General features: G+C 40.1%; 1 protein-coding gene across 5 annotated transcripts in view; it reads left to right on the top strand.

Annotated features, from left to right (window-relative positions):
* Positions 1-15,640, top strand: part of Patj (PATJ crumbs cell polarity complex component) — a 302,434-nt gene that overhangs the window by 5,427 nt on the left and 281,367 nt on the right. For all 5 annotated transcript variants that reach the window (XM_038332714.1, XM_038332713.1, XM_038332717.1 and 2 more), the window contains 5 exons: positions 6,731-6,786; positions 6,891-7,057; positions 9,897-10,091; positions 11,650-11,789; positions 13,419-13,614. In XM_038332714.1, the coding sequence (XP_038188642.1) occupies positions 6,765-6,786; positions 6,891-7,057; positions 9,897-10,091; positions 11,650-11,789; positions 13,419-13,614 (720 nt within the window). In that variant the 5' untranslated portion in view covers positions 6,731-6,764. The remainder of the gene's footprint in view (positions 1-6,730; positions 6,787-6,890; positions 7,058-9,896; positions 10,092-11,649; positions 11,790-13,418; positions 13,615-15,640) is intronic.

Here is a 15,640-nt window from a genome sequence, read left to right as displayed (position 1 = left end):
ACAAGAATTGATGCACCTGAATATTTCAATGATAAAATTCATATTTTGCCAGCTGAACTATTCTGAAGAACTAACTTGATTTTCTCATGGTATCTTTCAACTTGAATTTCAATATTTCCAAACATGTTCTTTCAGGTGAACTTAAAACATTACATGTAGCTTTAGCATCTAGCCTCATTCTAGAATTGTCTTTTACATTCTAGGGATGTGGTGTTTTGACAGTGGAGATATATACAATTTTAAAATATATTCAGTTGGCTTAGGAAAGCCTTCACTAGGCATTTGTAGGATGACTTGTGTTGCCGGAAATTTTTGGGGAATCTTGGTGGAGTTGCTACATGTTACCAGGGAAATTACTATGCTCCTTTCTTGGAGTTCTTAGTATTGTTATTGAAAGAATTTACGAATTGACTCAAAAGGAAGCTTGAGAACAATTTTATTAGTTTAGAAGAAAAACCCCAAGGAGGACCAACTGCAAATCTAGGCAACTGCCCAGAGGAGGCAGATAGAGGAGAGGAGGAGAAAAACTCATGCCATTTCAGTGAGTCATGGAGGTCAGACACACAGCCTCCCCACAAAAAAGGGAGGGGCTTCAGAGAAAGAGCAAGAAGCCCAGAATAACAGAAAAGGCATTCTTAGGCTCTGGCCAGCATCCAGAGGGAGAAGAAGGGAGGGATAAGGAAGCATTATGCCTTTGGGAGGGCAGACCTTAGAGAGCTTCTGGCATTAGGGGATAATTATTCCTCCTATCTCCTTAACATGGCTTAAGGACTATCAAGCTTTCTTGAGGCTGGTCACTGAGCCAGGTGATTGACCTGCTCAGCTGGAATGTTAAGTCTCCACCCAGGCCAGAGATTCCATTCTTAATGGAATGTAACACTTGAGTTTGTATTGCATGGCAGCTGATACAGTTATTTAGAGTCCTGGTGGCAGCCACCACCACTCTTTGGTTTGGATTCTGTTATTTAATGAGTACCTAGTAAATGTTGATCTTTGAGGACAAATGAAGATGGCCAAATCCTGAACTTGGACCCTGAAGGAAACATAGTTAAAACTGTTCATGGACTTCAGTTTTTAAATAACTTCATCATGACTTTACACTTAATATTAAGCTCATGAAGTTTTCAAGCTTCCTGTTTCAGTGAGCTAGCTCTGGAGTTATGAACCACCCAGTTGTAATGATCCAGTTCACATGTGCACTTCAATGAGTGCCTGTGCTTTTCCAGCAGGATGGCCTTATTTTCCAAATTTTTCAAATAGATTATCAGATGTTTGTTAGTAGAGAGTTAAATTCTTATGAACTACTGAAATTCTGCAAAGTATGTTTCTTTGTGTCCTTAATTTGTCTTGGATTTCCCCCCCCCACTGATATAGGGTCTTACTGTGTAGCCCCAGTCTGATCTAGAACTTCATAAGTAGACCAGGCTGCCTCTGCCTCCTGAGAGTGCTGGGATTGAAGTTGTTCACCATCACATCTGGTTGTTTGCATTTATGATATGAGGAGTTAACAGATTTTTCCCCCAGTAAATTTCCTGCAACCAGAAATGTAAATTAAATTCAATTTCTTTTTCTGGTCATCTTTTCCCCACAACTATTTCATCATTTGGTATTGGCATAGGACATGGATTTTTAAAAAGCCACAATATTGTAATTTTCTTCAGTCAAACCTACAGTTGATAAGAGAAATTCATGGCCTAATCTCTCTTGTTTGGTGAATAGCAGCTGCTGAGCATAATAAACTTCTTGTTTTCTGTGTATGTTTTTCGCTGTGTGTGTGTGTGTGTGTGTGTGTGACATGTATATGACTGTGTAGCACAATTAATAAAAACTCAGAGACAGAAATTGGTGTTCAACCTGAAGGTCAGAAAAGCAAAACAGCCAATCACTGGCTCTTACCTCTACTCAGTCTGAAAATGACGATCCTGCCTCCAGGAATCTCAGAATGAGACTGTGTCTGACAGCTGTCTTCTCCCCCTTTTAGATTTCTCTCTAGGCCAGGATTAAAGGCGTGCACCATTATCACGTGGTTTCTTTAGCAAACTAGTGTGGTAACTGGGATGAAAAGTGTGTGTCACCACTGCCTAGTCTGTAAGGCTGACCAGTGGGGCTATTTTACTCTCTGATCTTCAGGCAAACTTTATTTATTAAAATACAAATGAAATATCACACTACAACTGTGTGATGTATGCATGCAAGTATGCCTGCTCATAAGTATGTGAATCTATAGCATACATATGGAGACCTGAAATTGACATTGGGCCTCTTCATTGGTTGGCCTCTACTTTATCATTAGCTTTTTGTTACTTTTACTTTATTTATTTACATATCTTTACTTACTTGTTGGGGTTAGATCTGTCTTATTGCCTAGACTGACCTCAAACTCAAGATGCTTTTGCCTCAGTCTTCCGTGACCTGGGGTTAAAGTCATACGTGTTGCTATGTTCAACTTGTTTTTGTTCACTTTTTGCAGTGAGAAGGTCTGTATCATTGTGCATCCCAGAGTGTTCTCAAACTTGAGTCCTCCTGCTCAGGTTCCCGACTGCTGGGATTACAACTGTGTGGGGCGTCGCCTGGCACTTTTACCACTCTTTTAAAACTGGAAAAGTAGGACCGGTTTGTTTACTTTTATTGTTGGAGTGGAGAATCAAGCTTAGAGTCTGACATATGCTAGATAAATATTCTACCACTGAACTACATTCTTATTTATTTATTTACTTATTTATTTATTATGTATACGATATTCTGTCTGTGTGTATGCCTGCAGGCCAGAAGAGGGCACCAGACCCCATTACAGATGGTTGTGAGCCACCCTGTGGTTGCTGGGAATTGAACTCAGGACCTTTGGGAGAGCAGACAATGCTCTTAACCTCTGAGCCATCTCTCCAGCCCCTGAACTATATTCTTAATCCATAGTTTTTGAATAAAAATTCAATCCACCCTGAATCTACAAAGTAAAAGAGGCTAATTTTTGTTTTATTATTTTTCTGTGATGTTGAGATTGAATCCTCATGCATGCTGACCATATGTTCTCCACTGAGTTATAACCTCATCCTCCAAAGGCTAGCTTTTAAATTCCTCTTTTCTGTTTTCTGGAAACAATCACTATTACTTCCTAAATGTTTTTCTAGAAAATTCCCCAATGCACACTTTTTGTCTTTGTGTGGAAATAACCCAAATATTCTGCTAAATGCTGCTTTCTCCATCACTTGGGCATGTTATGCAGATTTCCTGTTTTATACAAAGGGTGGGTTTTTCAGAATGCTCAGGTCTTTTGTGAATTTGAGATCGAACTCAATTCCAACTGTATAGCAGAAGTCAGACACAGATAGCTGTCTGATCTGGAGGAACCCCAGCCAGCAGGCAAAACTCCCAGGAATGTTACTTTCCTGCATTTGACAGCACACAGCCACCATGCTTCAAGTCCTCTATTTGATGAGTCCATAGGAAATCAACTCTTAAGTGCATTTTGCAGCCTCTTACTGAAATTCTTAATTTGTCCACTGAAGTAAAATTCAGTCTCAGACATTGCTATTTTGAATAGCAAGTGGTTTGTTGGTAAGGAGATGGTTTTGATGCCAGTAATATGTTTTCTTGAACAGGAAAGAATAAATACTTGCTGGCTATTACAGACATCTGTAACATGAATTTTAATTATTCTTAATAATAAAAACCCAGAGTCAGATATAGGCATTAATACTGAAGATCAAAGAAGCTGAGTGGCCTACCAATGCTCAGACCAAAAGGGCAATCCTGTCTCCACGAATCCTCAGACATCATCCTCAGACTGATCTGAGCTCCTGTCTCCTTCACCTTATATTCCTCTCAACACCCAGCCATTTCACTCCTGTCTCTACCTCTCTAGTGCTGAGATTAAAGGTGTGTGATCTCAGGTGCTGGGATCACCTTTGTGTGAGCTCTGTTTCTTGTTTAGACAAATTCAATTTCCTGTAGCCCATGGTGGCCTTGAACTCACAGAGATCCACCTGACTCTAAGTGCTGGGATTAAAGGTGTGTGCCACCACTGCCTGGCCTCTATGGCTAACTAGTGGCTTAGTTGCATACTCTGATCTTCAGGCAAGCTTTATTTGTTAGATCACAAACAAAATATCACTATAGACAACATGTAAAATCACAAATCTCTCAAATCCTCTTACTAGTTCATTATGGTCAGAATCACACCACATGCCCTGTAGAATTAGATAGTTTAATCACATTCTAACCAAACATGACCTGTTGGCACATAATTACGGCTTTTAAGGAAGTATGATGGGGCTGGGCATGTAGGTTGACTGCACAGTGCTCCTCTAGTGTGTGTAAGATTCTGATCCTCGATGCTTTGGTGGCAGGGAGGATTCGACTGATGGTGATGGGTTGACCGAGATTTCTGTCCGACCCGGCCTTGCAGTTGTTCAGTCCCAAAGAAATCACACAGAGGTCTACATTAATCATAAACTGATTGGTCTATTAGCTCAGGCTTCTTATTAACTCTTATAACTTATATTAGTCCATAATTCTTGTCTGTTTTAGCCATGTGGCTTGGTACCTTTTTTGGCGAGGCAGTCATATCTTGCTTCCTCTGTGTCTGGATGACAACTGCAGACTGAATCTTCCCTCTTCCCATAATTCTCATTGCCATGCCTCTACTTCCTGCCTGGCTACTGGGCAATCAGCATTTTATTAAAAAGAATTCAAGTGACTGGATAAAAGACCATTGTCCCACAACAGTGATGATTGTGACTGATCCAATCATTTCTTTGTGTATATTTGTTTTCAATCCCTTGAAGACACTTTTTTTTTTTTGTTTTTTTTTTTTGTTTTTTCGAGACAGGGTTTCTCTGCAGCTTTAGAGCCTGTCCTGGAACTAGCTCTTGTAGACCAGGCTGGTCTCGAACTCACAGAGATCCGCCTGCCTCTGCCTCCCGAAAGTGATGTACTAAATCAAAAACAAAATCCATACACAAAAAAATTGGGTCTGGAGAGATGTCTCAGGGGTTAAGAACACTTGGCTGTACTTCTAGAAGACCTGAGTTCACAATTGTCTATAACTCCAGTTCTAGGGGCTCTGACACCCTCATAGAGGCATATATGCAGACAAAACACCAACACACATAAAAAGTGAAAATAAATCATTAAAAAATCCAGAAAATCTGAGAACTATGCAGAAATACTTTTCTAAAGGAAGCTTTTCTTTTTTAAAAAATTGTTTTTACATGATTATTTTATTTTTATGTAATTACTTTCAGATTGGGTCTTGTTGGCCTGGATAAAACTTAAGGAAACCTTTTCTGTCTTGGAAGCCTTTATTTCCATGAGCCTTTCTTTACTTATACAAACCAAAAATGTCTCTGTTTCCTGTTTCCCAGCCAACCATGCCCCAGGAACTCATGGATTTTTGGACAGTGTACCTGATATTTTGGAGTTAAGGTCTCTGTTAAAGTGTGTTTGTGAGGCAGGCTGGGAAGGAGAGAGCCACATGCTGTGACCTTTCTTCCTGAACTCGAGCATACTCAGGCTTACTCTGTCATTTCAGTGGCTGGTGATAATTGGCTTTTGCAGGAGTTTTTCTATGTAAAAAGAATGTAAAAACTACTCCTGTGTGTACATCATTGTGCCCTTTAAGAGAGAGAGAGAGAGAGAGAGAGAGAGAGAGAGAGAGAGAGAGAGAGAGAGAGAGAGAGAGAGAGCGAGCGCACCAGCAACTGAAATTCTGGTAAAAGAGAATTAAATTAAATATACACCTCTCCATTTGTAGGCACTAAATTGTCCTCCTAAAAGATTGTGCAGTCTGTCTCCTGCTTGCTTTTCAGAGATGTCTGGGCGCAGACTCCTGCTGTTCTTTTAATGAACTAGTACTTGTCAAGTTGACATTCAACTATAACAATGGCATCTTACAGTTTTGAGCTTGCATTCTTTGCTTTATCAATATTGATCGATTAATGGCCTTCAGACTGGTTTTGAGCGCTGTGTTCATATAAAAAGGACAGTGCCGTCCTGGTTGTCCTCCTAGCTGCCTGTTTGATTGTTGTGAGGGTTGTGCAATTGTGGTGCTAAGTACATGAGGAGAGTTTCTGAGATGCTCTGATCGCAGGTCTGTGGGGAATTTTCACACTGGGGAATATTTGTATAGACTTCCTGAACCCCTACCAATGCTGATGATAGCCTTATTGGTTTTGTTGTTGATCATCTCTTATAGCCCATTCCAGCCTTGAACGTCTGGTCCTCCTTCCAGATGTTGGGATTACAGTTATGTGGTGCTATTTGTTTATCCACTTGTCTATGATTGGGCATCTCAGTATTTCTAGTTGGGACCTTTTACAAATCATACTATATACTTTCACATATATATTTTCATTTCTCTTGGGTAAATATATAATTATATATAATTATATAATTAGTGCATCATAAATTTTGACATTATAGGAAACTACTTATGATTTAAACTATAAAAAATTAATAAAAATAAAGTACCAAATAATTTCCCAAAGTGGTGTGCCATTTTATTTCCCTACTAACAGTATGTGATAGTTGTAGTTGCTTTGCAGCCTTGCCAGCACTCACGCTGGTCTTTTTAGATTTTCCCCATCTGAGTGGACATGCATTGATACCTTTATGTGGTCTTAATTTGAATTTCACTAACAGTCTTGACAAAGAGCATTCTTGAAGTTTGTTTTATTTTCCTCTGTAGGACTACAGACATACTTCTATAATTAAGGTTAATTTTTTTCTTTAGGCTTTTTGAAAGAGATTGAAAGAGATAATCCAAAATGCCTGAAAATCCTGCAGCAGGTAATGAAGCTATAACTATAGCTTTTATTGTTCAATTATTTGATTTAGAAGTGGATGGTGAGATGGTGTCTAACGTGAGCTCTGATCGCCTTTCTCTAACCAAGAGAAAATGCAGGTGCTGCAGGTCCTTGACCGCCTGAGACTGAGACTGCAGGAGAAGGGAGACACGACGCAGAATGAGAAGCTGTCCGTGTTCTACGAGACGCTGAAGAGCCCTCTATTCAACCAGATCCTTACTCTCCAGCAGTCCATCAAGCAGCTGAAGGGACAAGTGAGTGATTCCTTGGCCTTACCTTGGTGGCTTCAGATCAGTGGAGTATAGGATTGTCATTCTTAAGTTAGCTACTGTGCATGGGGCCTGCAAGCTGTGGGCAGCCTCGGTGGATGGTGTAAGTGTGGATGAAGTTTATGTTGGGCTTTGGAGTGTGACAAATTAGTAATGATCAAGTGATTTTTGGATCTCAACATTTTCTTCAAAATTATAAAATAGCTTCTAATTTTATGATGGAGGAGGGTCATCTGTCTATGTGTTACTTTCATTGGTTAATAAAGAAACTGCCTTGGCCCTTTAATAGGACAGAAAATTAGGTAGGCAGAGTAGACAGAATAGAATTGTGGGAGAAAGAAAGCAGAGTCAGGCAGACGCCTCAGGCAGTCACCATGCCTCTCCTCTCCGAGACAGATGCAGGTTAAGATCTCTCCTGGTAAGTTACCATCTTGTGGTGCTACACACATTAATAGAAATGGGTTAAGCAAGATGTGAGAATTAGCCAATAAGAGGCTGAAACTAATGGGCCAGGCAGTGTTTAAATGAATACAGTTTCCATGTAATTATTTTGGGTAAAGCTAGCTGGGTGGCAGGAAGCAGCCCGCAGCTCCATCAACAGAGTGGAGCCCAACGTGATGGACTAAATCCACTTAAAAACCTGAGAGAGCTTAAAAAGGAGAGAGAGAGAGTTTAACACAGCTTTTTGCTGTTTGCTAGGGCGTGCTGTAGATAGATTTCCTGATTCAGCAATAGCTGGGGGGGCGGAGCCGTGCCAGTCATTGTAAAATGGGGTAAAGCTAGCCAGGTGGCGGGAAGCAGCCCGCAGCTCCATCAACAATTTTATTTCTTTGTTATATGGTGTTGAGACTGAGCCCAGGGCCTTGTGTATGCTGGAATCCTACCACTGCACCCCATTCTCAGCTCTTAACATTTATTATCTATTTATTTACTTCTTTTGTTACATTTTATTTTATGTGTGTGTGCATGTATGTATGTAGTATGTATATGGGCATGTGTGGCAGTCAGAGGACAACTTGTATAAGTTGATTCCCTCCTTATACAATGAGGGTCCCAGAGATCCAACTCAGGTCATCAGGCTTGACAGCAGGTACCATTATCTTCTTAGCCCTCTTGCCTACTCTCTCTGTCTTCTCTTTCTCTTTTGAATAAATAAGTGTATTGATTGATTTTCTTGTGCATATGATGTATGTGCATGTTTGTGTGAAAGGTGTATGTGGAGGCCTGAGGTCAATCTGAAGTATTGTGCATGGGTTTCAGGAATCTGAGCTCAAGACATCAGGATGGCATGGCAAGCATGTTTATTCAGAGTCCTCTCCTGGCCTTTGCTATTTATTTAATAGTAGATTGTCTTTTATTACTTATTTGTCAATTTCATGCAAGTAAACAGTATATCTTGAACACATTTCCCATAGCTTCTAACAAATTCTCTCCAGGTACCTCCATTATGTCCTTATGTCCTTTTTCCTGCTTTATCCTTTTTTTTTTTTAATTTTTTAACTCACTGAGTTCTAGTAATACTGCCTTCTGGGGTGCTGACTGATCTTCTTAGCTTGATCTTGTTTGTGTTTGACATTTATTCTTTTTGAAAACATTAATTTTATTATGTTTATCTATTTGAGACAGGGTCTTACTGTATAATCCTGGCTGTCCTGGAACTCACATAGACCCACTTGCCCATACTTGCAAAGTGCTGGGATTGAAAGGCTCGTGCCACTATGCAAGGCCCCCATTTATAACATTTTTACCTTATACTCTCACCCTTTCAACCTCTCCCGTGTCCTCTTACTCCCACTAAACTTCGTTACGTCTTCTCCTTTAATTATTCGTATACATACACATATGTATATATGAGTACAGTCCACTGGTTCCATTTAGCGTTTCTCATATGTATATATGTTGAGGGATGGCCATTTGGGATTTTTAATCTATCAGGGTTCTGTCCCTGAAGAAGACTGGCTCTCTCTTTTACCTGCCACTCATCAAGGGTGGGACTTTCTAAGATTCTCCCTATCCATGTTGATATATCAGCTGGTGTTATCATTATGTAGGTCTTGTTTTGGTGACCATATTGTAAGGATTCCATGTATGCAGCTCTTTGTCATATAAGACACTATCTTCACATTTATTATTATTTTTTAATGTCTATGGATGTTTTGCTTATATTTTATAGTTGTATCACCTTGTGTGTGCCTGGTACCTGCAGAGGTTAGAATAGGGTGTTGGATTCCCTAGACTAGCGTTAGAGATGGTTGTGAGCTACCATGTGTGTGCTGGGAATTGAACCCAGATCTTTTGGAAGAGCAGCAAGTGCTCTTAACTACTGAGCCATCTCTCCATCCCCTTGTTAATGTTGTTTTAGTCTTCTGTGTTGGCACTTATATCAGCCAGTGTTTTATTCTCTCTCTCTCTCTTTCTCTCTCTCTCTCTCTCTCCTCTCTCTCTCTCTCTCTTTCTCTCTCTCTCTCTTTCTCTTTTTCTCCCTCCCCCCCCCACACCACACACACATACATACACACCCCTACAACCTACTTCTCACTTTTTCTTTTCTCCCTCTCCCTGCCTGCCTGCCTCTCTCCCTTCCTTCCTAAGAAAGAGTTTCACTCTGTAGCTCTGGTTGGCTTGCTAAGTGTAGAGAGCAGGTTGACCTTTTACTCATAGAGGTCTTCCTGCCTCTGTGTCCAAATACTGGGCTTAAAGTCATGTGCTACCACGCTGGCCCTTTACTTCTTTAATATGTATATAAATTATCCATAAATGCAATAGATAGAGATTGTTTCTTTTCTATATACTTCCGTTAATTATTTTCTTATATTTCCAACAGCTTAGCCATATTCCTTCGGATTGTTCAGCCAACTTTGAATTTTCTCGGAAGGGTTTGTTAGTGTTCACGGATGGTTCCATTACAAATGGGAATGCCCACAGACCTTGTAATAATTTAACTGCATCTGGATTATTGCCTTGGAACCCAAAGTCAGGAAATGAAGACTTTAACTCAGTCATTCAGCAGATGGCCCAGGTAAGGTTATGTCATGTCACTGAGTTTTTAGCTTCATTAGTTTTTCTTCTGTTTCACTTTTTAAAGAATTATTCTTTTTGTCTTAAAATTACTATGTATTTTGTTTGCTTATACTGGTAGGAGGAATTGTATCTATTCCTAACCAGGTGTTGGAACTTGTCATTAAATTACAGGAGAGTAGGATATGCTGGCAGCAGCCTGCAGCTCAGCAGCATTCTGCAGACTGAGGCAGGGGACCGCCAATTTGAGGCCAGCTTGAGCTGCATAAACAGATGCCCTGTCTGAAATGACAAGAAAAAGAAAACAAAACAGAACACTATAAGAAAATTTCTGTTCTACTTTTATATCAAAATGGAATTTGTGAATTGCAATTAATATAATTTGGAAGATCTAGGAAAATATTAGAATGGATAGTTTAACTGTAGCCCCTAATACCTACCAAGAAGTAAATAATAGACAACTGAAGTTTTTGACTTTTTAAAGAAAATTTAGAATTCTTGTTGAAGACTTGAGATTGGTTGCTGGCACTCACGTTGAGTGGCTCACAAATGCCTATTATAACTCCAGCTCCAGGGATCCAGCCCTCTTGTAACCTCACAGGCAGAGGCGGTTCATGTGCACATACCTGTGCACAGATTTATACCCGTACACATAATTCAAAATAAAGTCAATCTTAAAAATAAGAAGCTGGGTTTGGAGGTACACACCCTTTAATTCTAGCACTTGGGGGGCAGAGGCAGGAGGATCTCAGTGAGTTTGAGGCCAGCCTGGTCTACAGAGTGAGTTCAGAACCGCTGGGACTGCACAACGAACTCTGTATCAGAAAACCAAGAGAGAGGAAAATAAGTCAGTTAGTATGTAAATAAGTAAATAAATAAATAAGTTTGGGTTTGGGAATGAAAAGGAAATTGTTTCAAGTCATGGTAGTGGAAAAATATCCTAGTTTTTTCATGACTTTAAGCTCCATCTGTTCTGCGTGAGGCCCTTGTGATGTGATTGTTTTTATGAAGCTCTCACACTGTACATGTAGTTGTTAAACAAAAAGGTGAAATACTCTGCAGTCCTGGGACTCTGCAGCCTTTTGAAATTATCAAGTGAATGGATTCATTAATTCATTACTGTGGATTTAAAACAGAATGATATAAATGCAGCTGGTTCTGACTGGGCTGAACACAAACATACTTCTGGCATATCTGATTTGCTTTCCTTTTTAAAAATGTGTTTTGCATCAAGAGGAATTTAAAGAAATTTATGCACAAAGTAATTGAGAATTTACTATGGAAAAGGGTGTTTGTTTTCAGTTTTTGTCCAGCGCAGAATCTATATCATAATGTGGATGAATTATAAAATGCTTCAGTGCTGTACTCTGTGCTATGCTAAAAACAGTCAAGTTAAAAGGTTTCCAGAGCCAGCATCACCAGAGCGCTGAGTGTGTTCAGACTGATAGCGACAACACAGGAGAAGCGGCTGTGTGCTGTGCAGTTCGGTTCTGTGGAAAGGTGATGTTTGGATGCACATCACGGTTCTTTTTCCTTTCTGACTTGCCCCCCTTCATTAGGGTCGGCATGTTGAATATATAGATATAGAACGCCCTTCAACTGGAGGCCTTGGATTCAGTGTGGTGGCCCTGAGAAGCCAAAGTCTGGGATTAATTGATATCTTTGTGAAGGAAGTTCATCCAGGGAGTGTAGCAGACAGGTAAGGAAGTTGATTTTGTACTTGGTCCATGTTTTCCTGACAGCTCTGAAAGTGTTACTATGAAGAGAATAAGAAACTAGCAGTAAAAACAGTAGCAGCAGCACCCAGTGCTGGTTAGCTCGCTAGGGGTTCCTTAACCCCACTATCTCCACATATGCCTGCTGTTATGTTTGAAGGGTTCCACACAAAGCTTTTGTGTCTTTGATTTCTAGTCTAGTTAACTATTCAGGTAGCAGTAGTGGCAGAATATGATTACAAAATTCTGTCAATATTTGTTTCACATTTATTCCATCTGTTTATAGATGATTACTTCTAGTTTCTTTAACTCAAAATTTAAAATAATAGATCCACTGGGTTATAATCCAAATAGTATAAATCTTCCATTTTGAAGGGATGTTTAATACACTCAGTGTGTTTTTGCCATTCCCATTATTCTAGATAATAGATCCATTGGGTTATAATCTAAATAGTATAAATCTTATACCATTTTGAAGGGATGTTTAATATACTCAGTGTGTTACTGTCATTTCCATTATTCTAGAAATAGTAGAAATTCTTGAAACTTCATCCACTAGAAAAAGTGCTCCCACCTATTATATATGTTTACAACTACTCCCAGCTTCTTTCTCCTTTCATCTCTGGCAACAACTTGCTTTTTAAGAAGAGCATCTTTCTATAACGTGCTGGAACATCCTGGGAAGAGCTGGTATAATACTGGGTTATCCTTCCTGACTGTGTATTGGATGTTCTGATACAGGATGCTCTTATCTATGATGTGAGAGTCAGTCTTCCTTGCCGCTTGACCTTCTGCTGTGTAGTCAGTGAGCCTCTGGCAGTGCACACACATCTCTAGCTTCAGCATTTCCTTCTCAGTTCCTTTCAAAGCTGATTCTGAGGCTCAGTCTTAGCCCATTTTCCTACAACAGAATGCCTGAAGTTTTAAAACTTACAAGAACAGAGGTTTATTGGCTCACCGCTCTGGAAGCTAAGAAGACCATGTCAAGGCATTTACAACTGACTTGGGCTTCTTGCTGCTTCATCACGCAGTGGAAGGCAAGGTGAAGCAGGACAACAGGAGTTAAACTCGCCTTTTGTGAAGACACCAATCCTATCCATGAGTGGATAGTCCTTACAACCTCATCTTCCCTTAGAAGTCCTACATCTTGATACTTTACAATAGAAATTAAAATTTCCACAGGTGTTTAGAGGCATGGACGTTGAACCATAGCAGAAACCTTTCTAAATACCCTGTTGACATCTTGTTATCCAAAATGTTTCCCTTATGTGAAACTGAAATTGAATACATGCAATAAAAGTAATACCAGTACCTCTGAGACAGATTATCTGGGGCAGAGTCTATTCTTAACAGACTCATTAGTCAAAGGAGTCTTGGAGTTTGAGGCTGGATATAGCTTTTACTCTCCAACTGTGCAGTCTTGCTCAAGTGACTTAATTTTTCAAGTTTTAGAGTTTCATGTGAAGCGGCAGTGTTAACATGAGTTAGGATGGTGTAGAGAAACGTAAGTGCTAGTGGATCCTCTGATTCATAGAAGGATGCCAGAGCCAGCTCCGTTTGTGTGTTCAGGCTGTCACAGTACTTAACACATTCTTCTTTTCTTGTATGATTAGGGATCAAAGATTGAAGGAAAATGACCAGATTTTGGCCATTAATGACACCCCATTGGACCATAATATTTCCCATCAGCAGGCGATTGCATTACTTCAACAAACCACTGGATCTCTGCGTCTGGTTGTGGCCAGGGAAGTGGGCCACACACAGGGCCGCACTTCCACCAGCTCAGCTGATACATCTCTGCCTGAAATGGTGGGTCATAAGCTTGGGAACATACTCATTCTAAATTATGTTATTCACTATCATAATCATTGGTAGTCATTGGAAGTCCTTTCCATTATTCTAGGGCCAGAAAGGGGATCATATATCTAAATGACAATATTACAAAATGTTTATTGGAGGAATTTGTCTTTTTAATGTCTGTTTTTTGTTGTTGTTGTTTTTGTTTGTTTTTTGTTTTTGTTTTTGTTTTGGTCTTTTTAATGGTTAGTTTCCTTACTGGAGATTATTATATAGAGGCCAAATCAAATATTATTTTTAACTTATTTGGTGGTAAGATGTCTTGTGTTCTTTGATGTTATAGTGAGCTAATGTGTGTGTAGGAGGAGGGGGAAACGTGCCATGTAGCCCAGGCTGGCTTTGAACTCACAATTCCCTTGGTTCAGCTCCTGAGTGCTAGGATTATGGGTGTCTGACACTATACCTTTGAGTTTCAGAGGTTTTATTAGAAGCTTACTATTGACTATCTTAAGGAAGATGTGGTTATTTTAAAAAATCTTTTATTTATAGTCGGGTGGTGGTGGTATATGCCTTTAATCTCAACACTCGGGAGGCAGAGGTAGGCCAGCCTGGTCTACAGAGCAAAGTTCTAGGACAGGCTTCAGAGCTACAAAGAAACCCTGTCTTGGAAAAAAAAGCAAAAATCATATGTTTATGAATTATAGTGGAAGTTTGTGACTAGATTATTGATTTTACAAAATCATTGCAGTCATTTTTTTAAATGTAAGTTTAAAAAGAAGAAAACCAGATGTCACTTTTAAAAAATTCAATTTTGGGCCAGGGATGGTGGCACACACACCTGTTGTTCAAGCACTCAGGAGGCAGAGATAGGTGGATCTACGAGAGTTTGTGGCCTTCCTGGTCAACAAAACAAGTTCCAGGACAGCCAGGGCTACACAGAGAAACCCTGTCTCAGGGGAAAAAAAACAAGGAAAAAATTCTCATTTTGTCTTGCTTGTGTGTGTGTGCGTGTGTGTGCAGGGACAAACATGTCACAGTGTGCTTATAAAGGAGTGAGAGCAACTAGTGGGAGTTGGTTCTTTCCTTCCACCATGTGGGTTTGGGAAGTTGAACTCAGGTTGTCAGGCTGGTAAGTAGGCACCTTTACCTGTGGAGCCCCATTGTTCTGTCCTTAGTTGTTTCTTGACTTGAAAAAAAATCAATGCCTCTTTTATCTTTTAAGCTTGTTACATTTTATAAATTCTAAAAGCATAAAAATTGGCTGGGCAGTGGTGGCTCTTGCCTTTAATCCCAGCACTCCGGAGGCAGAGGCATGTGGATCTCTATGAGTTTGAGGCCAGCCTGATCTACAGAGTGAGTTTCAGTACAGCCAGGGCTACCAAGAGAAACCCTGTCTCGAAAAACCAAAACAAAATAAAAAACCAAGCATGACTTGATAATGTAGAATAGAAAAATTAAGTAATGAGAATGACTTCTGTAGTTGAAATTTATGAAAGTATGTGCATTTCCAGATCAGCTCATGGGAGTCTGATCAAGGAAAATTGCTTATGCCTTTTTGCATGATTATGTTGCTAGTATTTTGAGTTTGGAGAAACTCTGTCTTCTCTCATGAGTGTTCTAAATTAGTTTGTTTGCCACATCCTTGCATGGGTTTGGGAACCCTGCCTAGGAGGCAGTGAGAAAATGCAGAAAGGACTGACTCATAGACACATGTACATAAACAGGTGGGATTGGGTGAGCTGGACTCTGATGGAGAAGCTGCAACACCCTGGAAGCTCAACATGGTTATTTTATACAGTTGAACAGGGAGGTGGGGCTATTGCATGCAGCTGAGCAGGAGAAAGGCTTAGCTAGTTTGTGGGAGCAGTCTCAGGAGGAGCTTCAGGAAAAGCGATGATGCACATGTTCAACCATCTATCTGCCTGTGGACCAGAGGAAGACTTTGCTATTTCTCTGAGCCTGGTGAGGGCTTTGCCACTCCCATGAGCCTGAAACATGGGTCCTTGGTATGGCCATGGCCATGTCAAACAGTATATGT

The sequence above is a fragment of the Arvicola amphibius genome, chromosome 6 (genome assembly GCF_903992535.2).
Source record: "Arvicola amphibius chromosome 6, mArvAmp1.2, whole genome shotgun sequence".
NCBI classification, from domain to species: Eukaryota; Metazoa; Chordata; class Mammalia; order Rodentia; family Cricetidae; genus Arvicola; species Arvicola amphibius.
The sequence above is the reverse complement of the archived record's forward strand: the minus strand, read 5'-3'. Positions and strand labels throughout refer to the sequence as shown.